At 38.1% G+C, this 14,912-nt stretch overlaps 1 protein-coding gene across 9 annotated transcripts in view; it reads left to right on the forward strand.

Annotated features, from left to right (window-relative positions):
• Window positions 1–14,912, forward strand: part of EXOC6B (exocyst complex component 6B) — a 616,421-nt gene that overhangs the window by 74,183 nt on the left and 527,326 nt on the right. For 8 of the 9 annotated variants that reach the window (XM_040458548.1, XM_040458544.1, XM_040458543.1 and 5 more), the window contains one exon: window positions 13,955–14,120. In XM_040458548.1, coding sequence (XP_040314482.1) covers window positions 13,989–14,120 — 132 coding nt within the window. In that variant the 5' untranslated portion in view covers window positions 13,955–13,988. Of the gene's footprint in view, window positions 1–13,954; window positions 14,121–14,912 lie in introns of those variants that run through there. The other variant, XM_040458551.1, reaches the window with a different exon arrangement.

Raw genomic sequence — 14,912 nt, forward strand, 5'->3', positions numbered from 1 at the left:
AAAAGTCGCAATTGCATTATCCAAACATTTGTATTATTTTGGTGTATTTTTCCACTACCTCCCTCTTGCCCTCATCCTATGTCTCATCTCCTCTTTGTACCCCTTCATCCTTTTCCTTTCATCTTACCCTTTATGTCATTGTAGCAACCTGGGAAAGGTAAATGTTTCTGTGTACTGACAATGTCAGAAAGGTCGTTTCATGTGTGAAATGATAGTGATTACTCCAGTAGGATTGTTTTTGAGCAATAAGTAAGGTAGTGTATATAAAATGTTCAACAGAGACCTTGGTATATATATATTTTTATTTATTTCTTTTTAGTTCATTTTTTAAGTTTATTTATTTTCAGAGAGAGAGAGGGAGAGAGAGAATCCCAGGCAGGCTCCGTGCTGTCAGCGTAGAGCCTGACGCAGGTCTCAATCCCACAAATCATGAGATCATGACCCGAGCCAAAATCAAGAGTTGGATGCTTAACTGACGAGCCACCCAGGCACCCTGGTATATATATATTTTTGAAAAGCTTACTTTTACTGTTATAATTTTGAGCTGGATTTACCCTTTAATGTTATGGGTGATATTGGCATAGTAAAATTTTCTAGATTCAATTGCTGGGTGGTCAAATGACTGGCCTGTAATTTTCTGTGCTTTTCTTAGGAGTTGGTACTGTAGGTAACTTCCCCCTTCTGTTCTTGAGCCATCATTACAAACTCAGATGTGTACCTCAGACATTTTTCAGAACCATGATCAGGTGTAAATCGACTTAGCTGTCCCCCATGATGCGTGGTAGGATTTCTCTGCATACTCGTATGATAATTGTTTAATAGAACACTTAATCCAGGTTGAAATGATGAAAAATTGCTAAATAACAGGACATTTAACATCGCTCTTTGTTCAGCTCTTCATGACTGTACATTACAGTGTCTAGTCTTGGTATGAGACTGATGGTTATCATTATGATACAGAGTTCTTGACTACTTTTATGTTCTCCCAAATACAAATCTTTAACAGACTGTACCCCCCTCTCCCCCTTATAAAAAAGGACTTTGCCAACATATTTTCTTCTCTCCTTTGAGAGTTAACTTGGTAATTTCGAGCATATAACCATGATGTTTGGGAGTTATCTGTTTCCATTGTTGTAGCCTGATTGTCCATGGTTTAATCATCAGTAGTTAAGAAGGAAAGCAAAAAATGGCTCCAGGCTGCACAGTACCATAAAAAATTTCCACCTGGAAGCAATTTTTTCTAAAAGCCCATAGGGACTGCTGTCACCCTCCCCCTCTTCTGTTGGCAAAAAAAGGGCCAGAAACACCAGTTCCCTTCAGAGTCAGGTCTTGTTGCTGTTTAATCATCTTTCTCCTAGCTTCCAGAGAAGGTTAGAGGAGAGCTGGGGAAATAAGAAATTATTCCCAGACACTTCTCTTCTTCTACAATAGATTTCCTTGAACTTTCTAAGTTCCTTTTTTCTTCCTCCGATTCCTTCTTTTTCTATTTTGCATTTTAGCTGAAGTACAAACTATTTGTGCCGCTAGAACTTGAACTTACTTTTTTTAAGTAAGAATGTTTATTATTAACTCTAGGCTTGTCTTTGGAGAAAGTTTAAATGTTGAAACATATTTCAGGCACTGCTTTAGACCCTTTGTCACTCTATAATGCCTTCTCTGTGGGATACAGGCGTTGTTCCAGGAGTAAACCCTCAAGGAACACAAGGTCCTATAGGGAAGATAGACAGATAAATAAACCATCATGATGTAGAGTGCTCAGTGTAGTACTCTCTCAAAAATATGAACAAATAAACATTTCAGAACAGAAGAGTATTGATTCAGCTTTCCATCAGTAAATGTTATTAGTGGCGGTGCCCATTCATTTCTAGAATAATACTAAGCATTTGTTGAAGAACTTTAAGGCAAAGCAAGATGATAGTACTTCTCAAACCACACATGGTTTCATAGGTTCAAGGCCAGTTTAAGTTTACAGTGTCAAAATAAGGGTGTAAATGGGGTGTTAAATGAGGATGCTGTGGCTATTAAGGAGTACTTCTTATCCTGTATCAATTGATTATCAATGATAGGGCTAGGTGCTTCAACAGATTTTGTTTCTTCATAAACAAAACAAAACAAAACATTTTTTAATGTTTGTTTATTTTTGGGAGGGGGAGGGGCAGAGAGAGAGAGGTAGACACAGAGGCTCCAGGCTCTGAGCTGTCAGCACAGAGCCCGAAACGGGGCTCGAACTCACGGGCTGTGAGATCATGATCTGAGTCAAAGTCAGATGCTTAACTGACTGAGCCACCCAGGTGCCCCATTTCTTCATTTATATATATATATATATATATATATATATATATATATATATTTATTTATTTATTTATTATTTGATTTATTTTTACAATTTATATCCAAGTTAGTGAGCATATCGTACAATAATGATTTCAGGAGTAGATTCCTCAATGCCCCTTACCCATTTATCCCATCCCCCCTCCCACAATCCCTCCAGCAACCCTCTGTTTGTTCTCCATATTTAAGAATCTCTTATGTTTTGTCCTCCTCCCTGTTTTTATATTATTTTTTGCTTTCCTTCCCTTCTGGTCATCTGTTTTGTATCTTAAAGTCCTCATATGATGAAGACAATATAAATAGATTTTTAAATGTATTCCTTAATAAACTGGATTATTACATACTGCAATGGATTTTTATTATAGAAGAAATTGACTTCTTGTGGGAAAAGATGCCTAATGTCAGCATATCAGTAAGTAGGAGAAAAGTAAAACCTTCAGTATGAATCTTCAAAGAATGAACTCACAATTCTGTTTGGTGTAAATGCCTCCTGACAGTGCAGGCTTAAATTTTCTCTGGTTTTATGAAAAGTTAGTTAGGTTCTACCTCGTTGGGAAGGAGGGAATCTTCTATGCCAGGTTATGGTAGTTGTAGTAAGGAAGGAGGTTTTATAGAAGTGAGTTTTGAGCTGAAGCTTGAAGGATGAGTAGGAGTTTGCCAGGTAAAGTGGTGATAAGATTCTGGGCAGAGCGACTGCCGAGTACACTCAAGGAACTTCGAGTGGAGTTGTAGAGAGAATGTGGAGAGTGTTCAGAGATAAGTCTGCACCTGGAGGGGGCTTATATATTATGTTACGGACTTGGACTTGATTTTGAGGCAGGTCTTAATTCTAAAAGGGAGTGAGTGTGTTTCATGATCACATTTCATTTAAAGAAGATTACTGCGAAAGAAGTATCAAACAAAGATTGTTAGGGAAATAAGGAGGGAGGTCAAACGGTTGTTAAGAGAGATAATGAGGACATGAGCCAGGGCAGTAGCAGGGGGTATAGGGAGGAAGAAAAGCATGGAAGTGATATTATGGAATCAGAATTAGTCTTGGTGATTGAGTAGTTGGAAGGAGGCGTGAGGTGGGGTGAGGAGTCCAGGTTAACTTACGTATTTCTAGTTTGGGTGGGTGGTGGTATCTTCAATTAGAGATGGTGACTGTAGGAGGGAATTGGAGGTTTGGGTGGCAAGCTAATGATTTCGACTTTTGACACGTGCAGTTTGAGATGTTTTTGAGGATGAATGGTGGTTGGATATTCGGGTTTACAGGATTTGACAGAGGTATACCCTGGTGTTATTGCTTTGGGAGTCAAAGGTGTTTAATAGTGAAAACTGAAGTATTTATGATATCTCTGAGTGAGTTTGTGCGAGAGTGAGAGGAGATGAAGTCCAAGCAGGTGTTGAGGTCCAGAAGGAAGAAGAATTAGTGGAGACTGAAAAGGGAAATGTCATGGAAGCCCTGAGAGTAGATCTTCAAGAGAGAGGGAGGGGCATGTGGATGGCCGAGTCAGTAGAGCATGTGACTGTTGATCTCAGGATTGTAGGTTTGAGCCCTTTGTTGGGTGTAGAGATTACTTAAAAATAAAATCTTCAAAAAAAAAAAAAAAATAAGGGAGAGGGAATGGTTAGCGGTGGCACATACAAAAGAGGAGTCAAGTAAATGATGAACTGAAGAATGAATATTTTATTTGACAGGCTTTTTTTTTTTTTTTTTTTTGATTTTAGCAAGAATTGGTTCATTAGGGTGATGTGGGTAAGAAAGAAGTTACAACTGGGTCAAAGAGCAAGTCCAGTTTGAGGAAATGGAGGCAGTGGGTATAGATTGCTCTTTTAAGAATCTTAGCTATGAGAGGAGAAAGAGTAAGAGAAAGGATGTCAGAAGGCAAATTATCAGAACAGAAATTTTAATTTACCAGTATTTGTTTAAAAAAGAGTAAAAAGGGGGCTATGCTGTTGTTGTTTTTAAGTAGGCTCCATGCCTATCGCAGAGCCCAGTGTGGGGCTTGAACTCATGGCCTTGAAATCAAGATCTGAACTGAGACTGAATCCAGTGCCTGACCAGCTGAGCCACCCAGGTGCCATGGGGCTATGTTGGTTTAAGAGGGGGGAATGTTTTAGAGAAAGAAGTCCATAGGGATGAAACATTTGAAAGTACAGAAATAAAAAGAAGTATTGATGGAGCATTCCTGGAGTGGAGGAGAAATGAGAGTTTTTAGAACAGAATTAGTCTTAGATTGAGCTGTGATATCTATTCCATTGAGATAGGAAGGTACACGTTTAAGGGTAGGTAGAGATATAGATTGTCCTTAACAGTGTGGCTGTCACGGTAGCAGTTATGGCGGTCTCTGTTTCCTTGCTTTCATTAGTTTATTTTCCAATAGGCTGTTGTTGATTTGACAGATGTTTTGTGACAATTTCCCCTTCTCCACGTTGCCGTGCTATTTAGCCAATACCAGGTTTTTAGTAAACTCTTTAGCTAGGTGCTAGTTAACATTTCTCCACCCTGTTTTTATCTCTCTGAAAATACCATCAAAAAAGCCATCATGTGTGGGGTCCCCTTTCTGCCTTGAAGGAGATCTCCATCACAACATTCTTTTGGTTGCATGGACTGTTTTGGTGAAGCCAGTTGTATACCTTGGTATCTGTAGGGTGGAAGAAGGATTTAAATGTGTTTGATCTCCTGTGGCAGTGCAAGGACATTTGGGTGTAGTCTTCAGTTTAGACTTCCTTAACTAGTATGTGCTTCCCCTGTCCTTGATGATAATATACAGTGATCTACTTTCACCTTTATATACTCTGAGCATCCACATTACCATAGTAAAGGTCTGAATTAAAGTGATAGATGAACTGAAGAAGAGGAAGGAACTTTAAACTCCACTTGACCTTCTGTAGTTTCTCTTTCAACATCATGCTCAAATCTGTTTTTCCACTTTATTTTTAACTTTTGGAATAAACAAAAATACTAATGATGCTTTTATGGAGCTTAATGAGAAGAAAATGTTTCAAGACTAAAAACCATGACACAAGTTAAAAAAAAAATATATGAAAAAGAAAAGACCAGAATAAATTCTGGATTTTTTTCTTGGATTAATCAAAACAAAAAGAAAAATGTTCAGTCTTTGTGTCTTAAAGTTCTCCTTGGTTCTGAAAACATTTCAACAGCTAAACTTTGTTTGATGTGATATTATTCAACTGTCTTTGAGATCATCAGAAACCCACATCTTATGGTCAACTAATCTTTGACAAAGCAGGAAATGATATCCAATGGAAAAAAGATGGTCTCTTCAACAAATGGTATTGGGAAGACTGGACAGCAATATGCAGAAGAATGAAACTGGGCCACTTTCTTACACCATACACAAAAATAAGTTCAAAGTGGATGAAAGACCTAAATGTGAGAGAGGAAACAATCAAAATCCTGGGAGAACACAGGCAGCAACTTCTTTGACCTCGGCCATAGCAACTTCTTACTAGACACATCTCCAGAAGTAAGGGGAACAAAAGCAAAAATGAACTACTGAGACTTCATCAGGATAAAAACCTTCTGCACAGTGAAGGAAATAACAAAGCTAAAAGACAACCTTCGAAATGGGAGAAGATATTTGCAAATGGCATATCTGATAAAGGGTTAGTTAGTATCCAAAATCTATAAAGAACTTATCAAACTCAACACCCCAAAATAAACAATTCAGTTTAGAAATGGGCAGAAGACATGAACAGACATTTCTCCAAAGAAGATATCCAAATGGCTAATAGACACATGAAAAGATGCTCAACATTGCTCATCATCAGGGAAATACAAATCAAAACCATGATGGGACACCACCTTACTCACCTGTCAAAATGGCTAAAATTAAAAACGTAGGAAAAAACACATGTTGGTGAGGATGTGGAGAAAGGGGAACCCTCCTACATTTTTGATGGGAGTGCAAATTGGTGTAGCCACTGTGGGAGACAGTATGGAGGTTCCTCAAGAAGTTAAAAATAGAACTAGCCTATGACCCAGCAATTGCACTTCTAGGTATTTATCCAAAGGACACAAAAATACTGATTCAGAGGGGCACATGCACCTGATGTGTATTGCAGGATTCTCAACAATAGCCAAATTATGGGAAGAGCCCAAATGTCCATTGACTGATAAATGGATAAAGAAGATGTGGTGTGTGTGTGTGTACACACACACACACACACACACACACACACACACACACACTCTGAAATATTACTCAGCCATCAAAAAGAATGAAATCTTACCATTTGCAATAACATGGATGGAGCTAGAGTGTATTATGCCAAGCAAAGTAAGTTAATGAGGGAAAGACAAATACCATATGATTTCATTCATATGTGGAATTTAAGAAACAACAGATGAACATAGGGGAACGGGGAAAAAAAGAGAGGGAAGCAAACCATAGGAAACTTTATTTTTATTTATATTTTTCAAGGTTTATTTATTTATTTTTGATGGGGGCAGAGAGAGAGATTGAAAGAGAAAGAGCAAGAGAGAGAGAGAGAGAGAGAGAGAGAGAGAGAGAGAGAATCCCAAGCAGGCTCTCCTCTGTCAGTGCGAAGCCTGGGGGGGGGGCCCTGAACCCACAAACTGCGAGATCAGGCCCTGAGCCAAAATCAAGAGTCGGACGCTTAAGTGAGCCACCCAGGTGCCCCCAAACTTTTTTTTTAGAGAGAACATGAGCAGGGGAGAGGGAGAGAGAGAGAAAGAGAAAGAGAAAGAGAGAATCTTAAGCAGGCTCCATGCTCAGTGTGGAGCCCAACACAGGTCTCAATTCCATGACCCTGGGATCGTGACCTGAGCTGACATCAAGAGTCAGATGCTCAATCGACTGAGCCACCAAGGCACTCCAAGAGACTCTTAAATATATAGACCAAACTGAGGGGTGATGGAGGGAGGTGGGCTGGGGAATGGCTAAATGGGTGGTGGGTACTAAGGAGGGCACCATTTTGTAATGAGTACTGGATGAATCATTCTGCACGTGAAACCAATTTTACCATTTATGTTAACTAACTAGAATTTAAATAAAAACTTGAAATAATAATAAAAAAAGAAACCTACATCTTAGTCTCCTACCATTCCTTCCATTTCTCCATCTTTAGCATACATGGAGGCTCTCCTCCGGGCCAGGCTCGGTGCTAGAAGCTGGAGATAAAATGGGCAAGACACAATCTCTGCCCACAGGAAATTAATGTTCTAGTAAGAACTAGTAAGAGAAATTGACAAGTGAACGGGCAATCAGAATATAGTTTAATGAATTCTGTGATGGCATTCATAACAAAGGAGGAACACAGAGTCTCTGGAACTAGAGAAAGTTTCCTAGAAAAATTAAGGTGCAAGCTGAGATTTGAGGAGTTAACTCTTAACTGGAAGAAAATGGGGAAAGCAGTCTAGCAGTCCTGGGAACAGGATTCCTTAGCATTGTGTAGACTTTGATTCACTGTTGGCTTTTTCTTTGATTTACCTACTACCTTTGAAGACTGAACAATGTTGTGCATTTAGGATACTTTCCTTTGCAAGTAATAGAATATTGAGGGAAAGTGGAAATAAGCAATTTCCTAAAAATTGGAAATTGCCCTTAAAATGGGAAATTTATTAACTCATGTACTCTGAAGCTGGGAAATAGGACTGTTTCAGCATTGGTTCATCATCAAGGACCCAGGTGTTTTTCATGCTTTCCCCCTTGCCATCCTCAGATTGTTGGGGCTGTCTCCTCTCACCTTGGGATGTTTGCTGCATCCCCACACATTGTATTGGACAGTGTCTGAAGTAGGAAAAGCAGTTTCTTTTCCTGCATCCTTCAGGAAAGAAAACGTCTTCTTGGATCTTCACTTTGAGACTTTTCTTTATTTCTCATTGGTGCGAGTTGTGTCACCTATTAACTGGTCACTGACACGGGGAATGGAATAGCCATGATTGGTTTACCGATTAGTTTGTACTTACCTCTTGGAGTAGGATGGGAAGGTGAAACACCAGAACAAATTGGGGCTCTTCCAACAGGAAGAGGAATGGAATAGCTTTTGTTTAGGCACAACTAATAGGCAACGGACTCATCCTGAAGTAGAAGTGTAAGAGAGAGAGAGAGAGAGAGAGAGAGAGAGAGAGAGCGAGCGCGTGCGCATGCATGTGTGTCTTTTTTTTTTTTTTTTTAATGTTGATCCATTTTTGAGAGGGAGAGACAGTGCAAGCGGAGGAGGGGCAGCAGAAGGGGGAGACACAGAATCCGAAGCAGGCTCTGGGCTCTGAGCTGTCAGCACAGAGCCTGTCACTGGGTTTGAACCCACTAACTGCTAGATCATGACCTGAGCTGAAGTCGGTCGCTTAACTGGCCAAACCACCCACGCGCCCTGTGTCTTTGTTTTTAAACCCCTGAAGCATTGTGTCCAGCATGAGCTTTTCCTAATTGTGTTTTCTTTGGGAGTCAGTTCCAGATGTATCAGTAACAAGCAGTGCAATTTTCATTATGGCATTTTTACTTTCCTTAGCCTCAGTTTCCTCCATTGTACAATAATAGCTTTGTATTCCGTCTCTAAGACCTCTTTCAACTCTGAAATTTTAGAGGTTCATGGAACCATTTTACTTTCTTTGCTGGACAGACCAATGTACTACAGAGGACACTTGCTAGCTGTGTGAATTTGGCAAGTTGCTTCATCTCCTTGGGTTCAAGTTCTTCATTTATAAAATGGGAATTATGTCTAATTTATAAGGAGCAAAGGATTTAAATGAGATAACATATGCTCATAACATTATTTTCCTCTTTGGACAAACAGATTAGAGCTGATACAGGCTGTAGCAAATGATATAATCCTGTAATGATTTGTTACAGAGGAATGGTAAGTATTTGTTGAATAGAATTCCTGAAGTGCCATTTTAGCAGTTAAAATCTGTCTCTTAAAATGCCCATGAAATATAGGTGGGATGTTTGAAAGTATGCATCAGGTATAGCCACTAGTATAAAACATGTTACTTTTTGCAAAAACCTGTGTGTGTGTGCATGTGTGTTTGTATGTGTTTATGTGGTTGTTTTTTGTGTATTGGGTACCTTTTTTGGTGAAATTAGACTCTACAAGGCAGCATTTATGTGGTTGACTCAAAATTTAGGCTATAAAAACTTGTTAATTCCTAAGCATTTCTTGTTTCTCTTTTACTAGGTACTAGAATATTCTTTGGCTTATGACAAATAATGCAGTGGTGCAGTTTGTTTATTTCATAGTCTTATTCAACTGTGGCACACCTGTGGCACCGATACGTTACAAGCATATAGCTTTTCTGTAAATCCTGCTTTATATTAGAAATGGAAATTTAAATATTAGAGTGCTTTATATAAAGTATCATTTAATTACTAGTTATAGGTCATTGGCCAGGAGGTATTACAGAATACAGGTTTTAGGTTTTTAAGCAGTCTCTCTTACTTGGACACAACAAGTCAAAAGTTTCAAGGAATATTAGAAATGGGTCATCACTAGATGGCAGTCTTTCTCTAGTTTAAGTCATTTATTTGGGGTTGGGGGGGTGGGGAAGCTACTCTTTGTTCAAGTGCACTGTTGACTGCAAATATTAGGTTAACTTTCGTAGGTCTATAATCTTTCCAGAATATAAGACTTGTTTATTTTTGCTTTTAACATTTTATATCTGATAGATAATGTTGGTTAGTACTGAGTAAGGCCCAGATACACTTGAAATGCTGGTAGAAATTGAACTGTTAAGTAGTGATCTATAATTGCCTTTTCCTGTGCTGGGCAATTTGAAGCAAAACCTTTAAATCAGTGATTTTTAACCTCTTTGTTAACCAGATGGAAGCTATGGATCAGTTTCCCCCAAAATTACATATATGTGCTTCTCCCTATACACACATAAAATATGGAAAATGTGGATTTCTTGAAACATACCCATTGAACACAAGTTTATTAAATATAGTTCAACACCCCTGTTTTAAATATGTGGGTTTTATGTTTATTCTAACTTTTTAAACTCTCAAGATACTCAAGGGATCCACTGTAAACCTTTGATGTTACTCAACATTATTATAATTAAAGAGAATAGTAGAATCATAAAGGCTGTAAAATAGGAGAAATAGGTAGGGGCTAAGTGATAAGGATATAGAAAATTCATTAAATTGTTTTGAACTTGTTAACACTATTCTGGAAAATGTATGATCTTTACATTTTATTGACTTAACTTGAAAGTGGAAGTTAATTGTAGAAAGTAGGCTGATACTTAAGAGAATTTGTAATTGATTGCCTTCTATTTCCTAAATGAGAAAGCTGAGGGTCAGAGAAACTGAGTTGGCTGCTTAGTTGCATTGCTAAAACCAAGGCTACACAGTCAGGCAACGAAAATCTACCTTTCTTTCTTTGATTTATATTATTTTATAGGAAGTTCAGGGAACTAGGGAGGCATTATTGACATGTTAAGAATTTCTTAATTTGGGGATTTTCTTCTCCTTGAGTTGTCTTTTGTGATATTAATATAGATACTGGAAAGGAAAAAAAAGAAGAGATTGTACATAGTAGAAGGAAGTAGATGTGCTACTTAACAGTATTACTAGGTCAAGCTATAACTGAATTTGAAAACAAAGAGTTGTCCAATATTGAATACTTTCTGCTCATTTCATTTAGACTGATACATTTTTACTGGTTATTGCTTTTCTATGAGTGGCAAGGAATATTAGTATCTTCACATGGTAACCTTTCTTTTCTTTCCCTTTGGAAGGAGAAATTTATGTTTATTTGAAGTTAGTTGAAATGTCAATGGTAGATTATGTTTTGTGTTCATATTTCAAATAGCTCCTTCAGGCAAGTGGTTCTTCTATATTGTGTCTTTTTTTTTAATGTTTATTTATTTTTGAAGGAGAGAGAGACAGATTGTGAGTGGGGGAGGGGCAGAGAGAGAGGGAGACACAGAATCCAAAACAGGCTGTCAGCACCGAGCCTGATGCGGGGCTTGAACTCACAGACTGCGAGATCATGAACTGAGCCAAAGTTGGACGCTCAGCCAACTGAGCCACCCAGGTGCCCCTCTATATTGTGTCTTACTTGTCAGCATGGGGATTGTTTATAATTTATTTGAAGATCTCTCCTCTTTATTTCAAAAGAAGGAGAATGAATATAGATTGCTCTGGGTTTTCTGCAGTAAGTGTTTAGAATGTTTAGTGGAAGCCAAACTTGTATATATATTATCTGTAGTTACTGCTGAGTTTTGGGCAATGGAACTGATCTGCTGAGGAGAGTATGCAAGATGAGGGTCATGATCTGGCACCCACAAATGATTCTAGAATGTGAAAATGTTGGTAATGAACACATGTGTATTTGTTAAACAAATGTCAGATGTCGAAGAGGTTTTAGAGATAGTATTACTCATTCATTTAGTTAACAATGAATGAATGTTTACTCATTGTCTACCACCTATTTGGCACTGTTTGTAGAGGTACAGTGGTGACTATGGCAGACAAAGTTCTTGCCCTGGAGCTTATAATGTAATTGGGATGGGTTTGGGGGGAGAGATAGACAACAAACCATGGATGATGAGAATGAGAGAGTTGTTTGAAGATTCAGAGAATGAGCATTACTAACATGAGAACAGCAAAAACAAAATTCTTCAGGGAAGAAAAGCCTTAAAAACAACAAAAAAGGCCATTGTAGCTAGAACATAGGGGATGGAGGGAAGCTAGGGGTGGGAACTAGAGGTTGGAGAGATAATCAGAGTCTAGATTGTGTAGGATCTTATAGGTTGTGGTAAGGATTTAGGATTTTTATTCCTTTGGTAAAGAGAAGCCATTTTCTTTTTCTTTCTACAATTAACTTCCACTTTCAAGTTAAATCAATAAAATGTAAAGACCATACATTTTCCAGACTAGTGTTAACAGGTTCAAAACAATTTAATGAATTTTCCAAATTTTTATTTCTTTGGTAAAGCAGAAGGATAACATATGAATTACTGCTTTATAAAGAGCATTTTAACTGCTGTGTGGAGGGTGTCTGAATACAGGCAGGCAGATGGGGAGATGGAGACTTTTGGAAGGCTATTAGTAGTGTGCCAATGATATAGATTTGGACTAGAGTTTTAGTGGAAATAATGGGATGCAGTCCACTATTAAGATATGTTTTGGAGGTTGGATTGTTAGGACTTCTTGATCAATTGGATAGGGTGCGTGATAGAAAGAGGTGGACTGGGAGTAATTCCTGCGTTTGGATTTTGGACTTGGGTAACTGGAGAGTGCTATTAGTTGTGGTGAGGTGGGTGAATGGTGGGAAGATTTGGGGGAGGAACAGGTTGGAGAGTGGAGATAGTTTGGTGATAGATGATTTTTAAATTTGAGATGGTTTTTAAAAGTCCAGTTGTGATTGTTAAATGGTAGCCGGGTATTTGAGTCTAGTGCTCAGTGCAGTGGTCTGAATTACAGGTGTGGATTAGGAAGTCATTATTATGTACAGGGTATTTTAAAGCCATGGCATGGGATGACATTGCTTGGTAAAAGAGCATAGGTAGAAAAGATAAGTTGTTTTAGAATATTTAGAAAAAGAATAGAGAGGAGGAGTCCAAAAAGGAGATTGAGAAGGCATGTTAGTGAAAGGATAAAAAAAAAACCCACACTATTGTGGTATCACGGAATTCTAGAGAAAAGATTGTTTCAAGAAGGGTGAGTGTATCACGTTACAGCAAATGCTGCTATTAAGTGGAGCATGATGAATGCTGACTATTGGGAGGTGAGGAAGGGGAAAGGAGTTTTACTGGAAGGGGAGCAGAGAAATAAGATGGAGAGAAATGTATAGGTAAGGACAGTTTCTTAAGGTCCTGTTTATATACCCACGAGAATGGTTTAGTAGAGTGGGGAAATGTATGGTGTAAGGGATGGATAAAAGGAAATAATTAAAGGTATAAAGTTCTTGATCAACAAAGATTGACAGATAAGAGCTGGAAACAGTTTTTCCTTTGTTACAGGAAAGTGGACAGAGTGAGAGGTAAGAAGGTTCGTTCATTTTAGTGGGAAAAAGAGAAATATTTCTCTCTTTTTCTTGTGAAGTGTGTGGTCAAGTCAGCAGCTGAGAGTGAGGGGGTGGACATTTGAAGAGAGGGGAAAGTAAGTTTCTTACACATAGTTATTTTGGAGAATACAAAGTGATGTTGTGGTGGTGATGGTGGTAGGGGGGAATAGATTTAGGAGTATTATCTAGCAGCATGTATTGAGTGCCCAGTTTAGATTTGGGATTATATTGCTAACCTGAGTACCCAGCTCAGCTGTGTTTTTCTCCGGCGGCATCAGCTTCTTGGGTATAGTCGTGGAGTAATTGAATATTTGGCTTTACTCAAAATTGAGTTTTTCTAGGTAAGTTTCAGAAAGGAAAGTGCAAAGGAATTGCAATTCAGTTCTTTCACTTTATGATGATAATTCTGTGATGAATACTGTCACATTTAAATATTTTTCAATGAATAGGAAGCAGAATTTCTATTTTCCTTAAAAAACCGCTCATCTAGAATTGGGTCAATATTAATATAATTGGATTACTCTGTGGTTAATGTACCTTCAGTATGAAATTTCCACATAAATTTGCTTCTGGGTTTATAATTCTGTTTCTGTTTCTTAGAAGTAAATCTGGTGTAATCTTCATACAATTTTTTTTTTTAAAGGTCTGTCTATGATGGTGAAGAACATGGACGATTCATGGAGAAGCTTGAAACTCGCATCCGTAATCATGACCGAGAAATTGAGAAAATGTGCAACTTTCATTACCAGGGCTTTGTGGACTCTATAACTGAACTGTTGAAAGTGAGAGGAGAAGCCCAGAAACTCAAAGTAAGGAGACTCTAAGAGAGACTAATTTTCTGTCCTGTGCTGGGGTTTTGATTAGTGCTAAAGGAGTAGGGAGTACATTACAGGGTCCATGTTTGTAGTCAAGATACCAAGAAAAGGAATTTGTACTGAAATGTAGATAATTGGGACTATTTTAGCTAATAAGAATACAGTTAATACAGAATAAAGTTAAACTTTATTTTGGATAACTATATGTGGGTGAGAACCAGCAACAGAATCAGTAACTGTTTCTTTCAAATAGAAACCCAGTTGACTCTTCGTGTCATCCATCTACTTCCTTGCTAGGTAAAAGCATCACTGTAGGATGAGAGGCTTGTAGAGTGTGGCTGCAGAAGTCTCTGCAGCATGGCAACCAAGGTCACAGGGAAAAAAAAGTCAGTGGTAGCTGTGGTGTATCTTTTACCAAAGTGTGGGAGTTCATTCTTGATATGACAGATTCAAATATAGGAAGGAGATCAGCCATATTGGTCAGGTCCCTTATCTTGGATAACTGATTTTGCTTATTGATCTTAAATCTAACCACTTCACTAAACTCTTCCATTATTTCTAATAATCTGTGTGTGGATTTCTTTTGAATTTTCTGTGTAATACTCATATGCTCTGTAAGTAATAACAGGTTTATTTCATTCTTTCCAGTCCTTATGTTTCTAATTTCCCTTCCTCCTTCCTTCCTTCCTTCCTTCCTTCCTTTTCTTTCTCTTTTTCTTTTCTTTTCTTTTTTCTCTTTTCTTCTTTTCTTTTCTTTTTCTTTTCTTTCTTTTCTTTTCTTTTCTT

Source organism: Herpailurus yagouaroundi, unplaced genomic scaffold (assembly GCF_014898765.1).
Source record: "Herpailurus yagouaroundi ecotype Mexico unplaced genomic scaffold, PumYag 221, whole genome shotgun sequence".
NCBI lineage: Eukaryota > Metazoa > Chordata > Mammalia > Carnivora > Felidae > Herpailurus > Herpailurus yagouaroundi.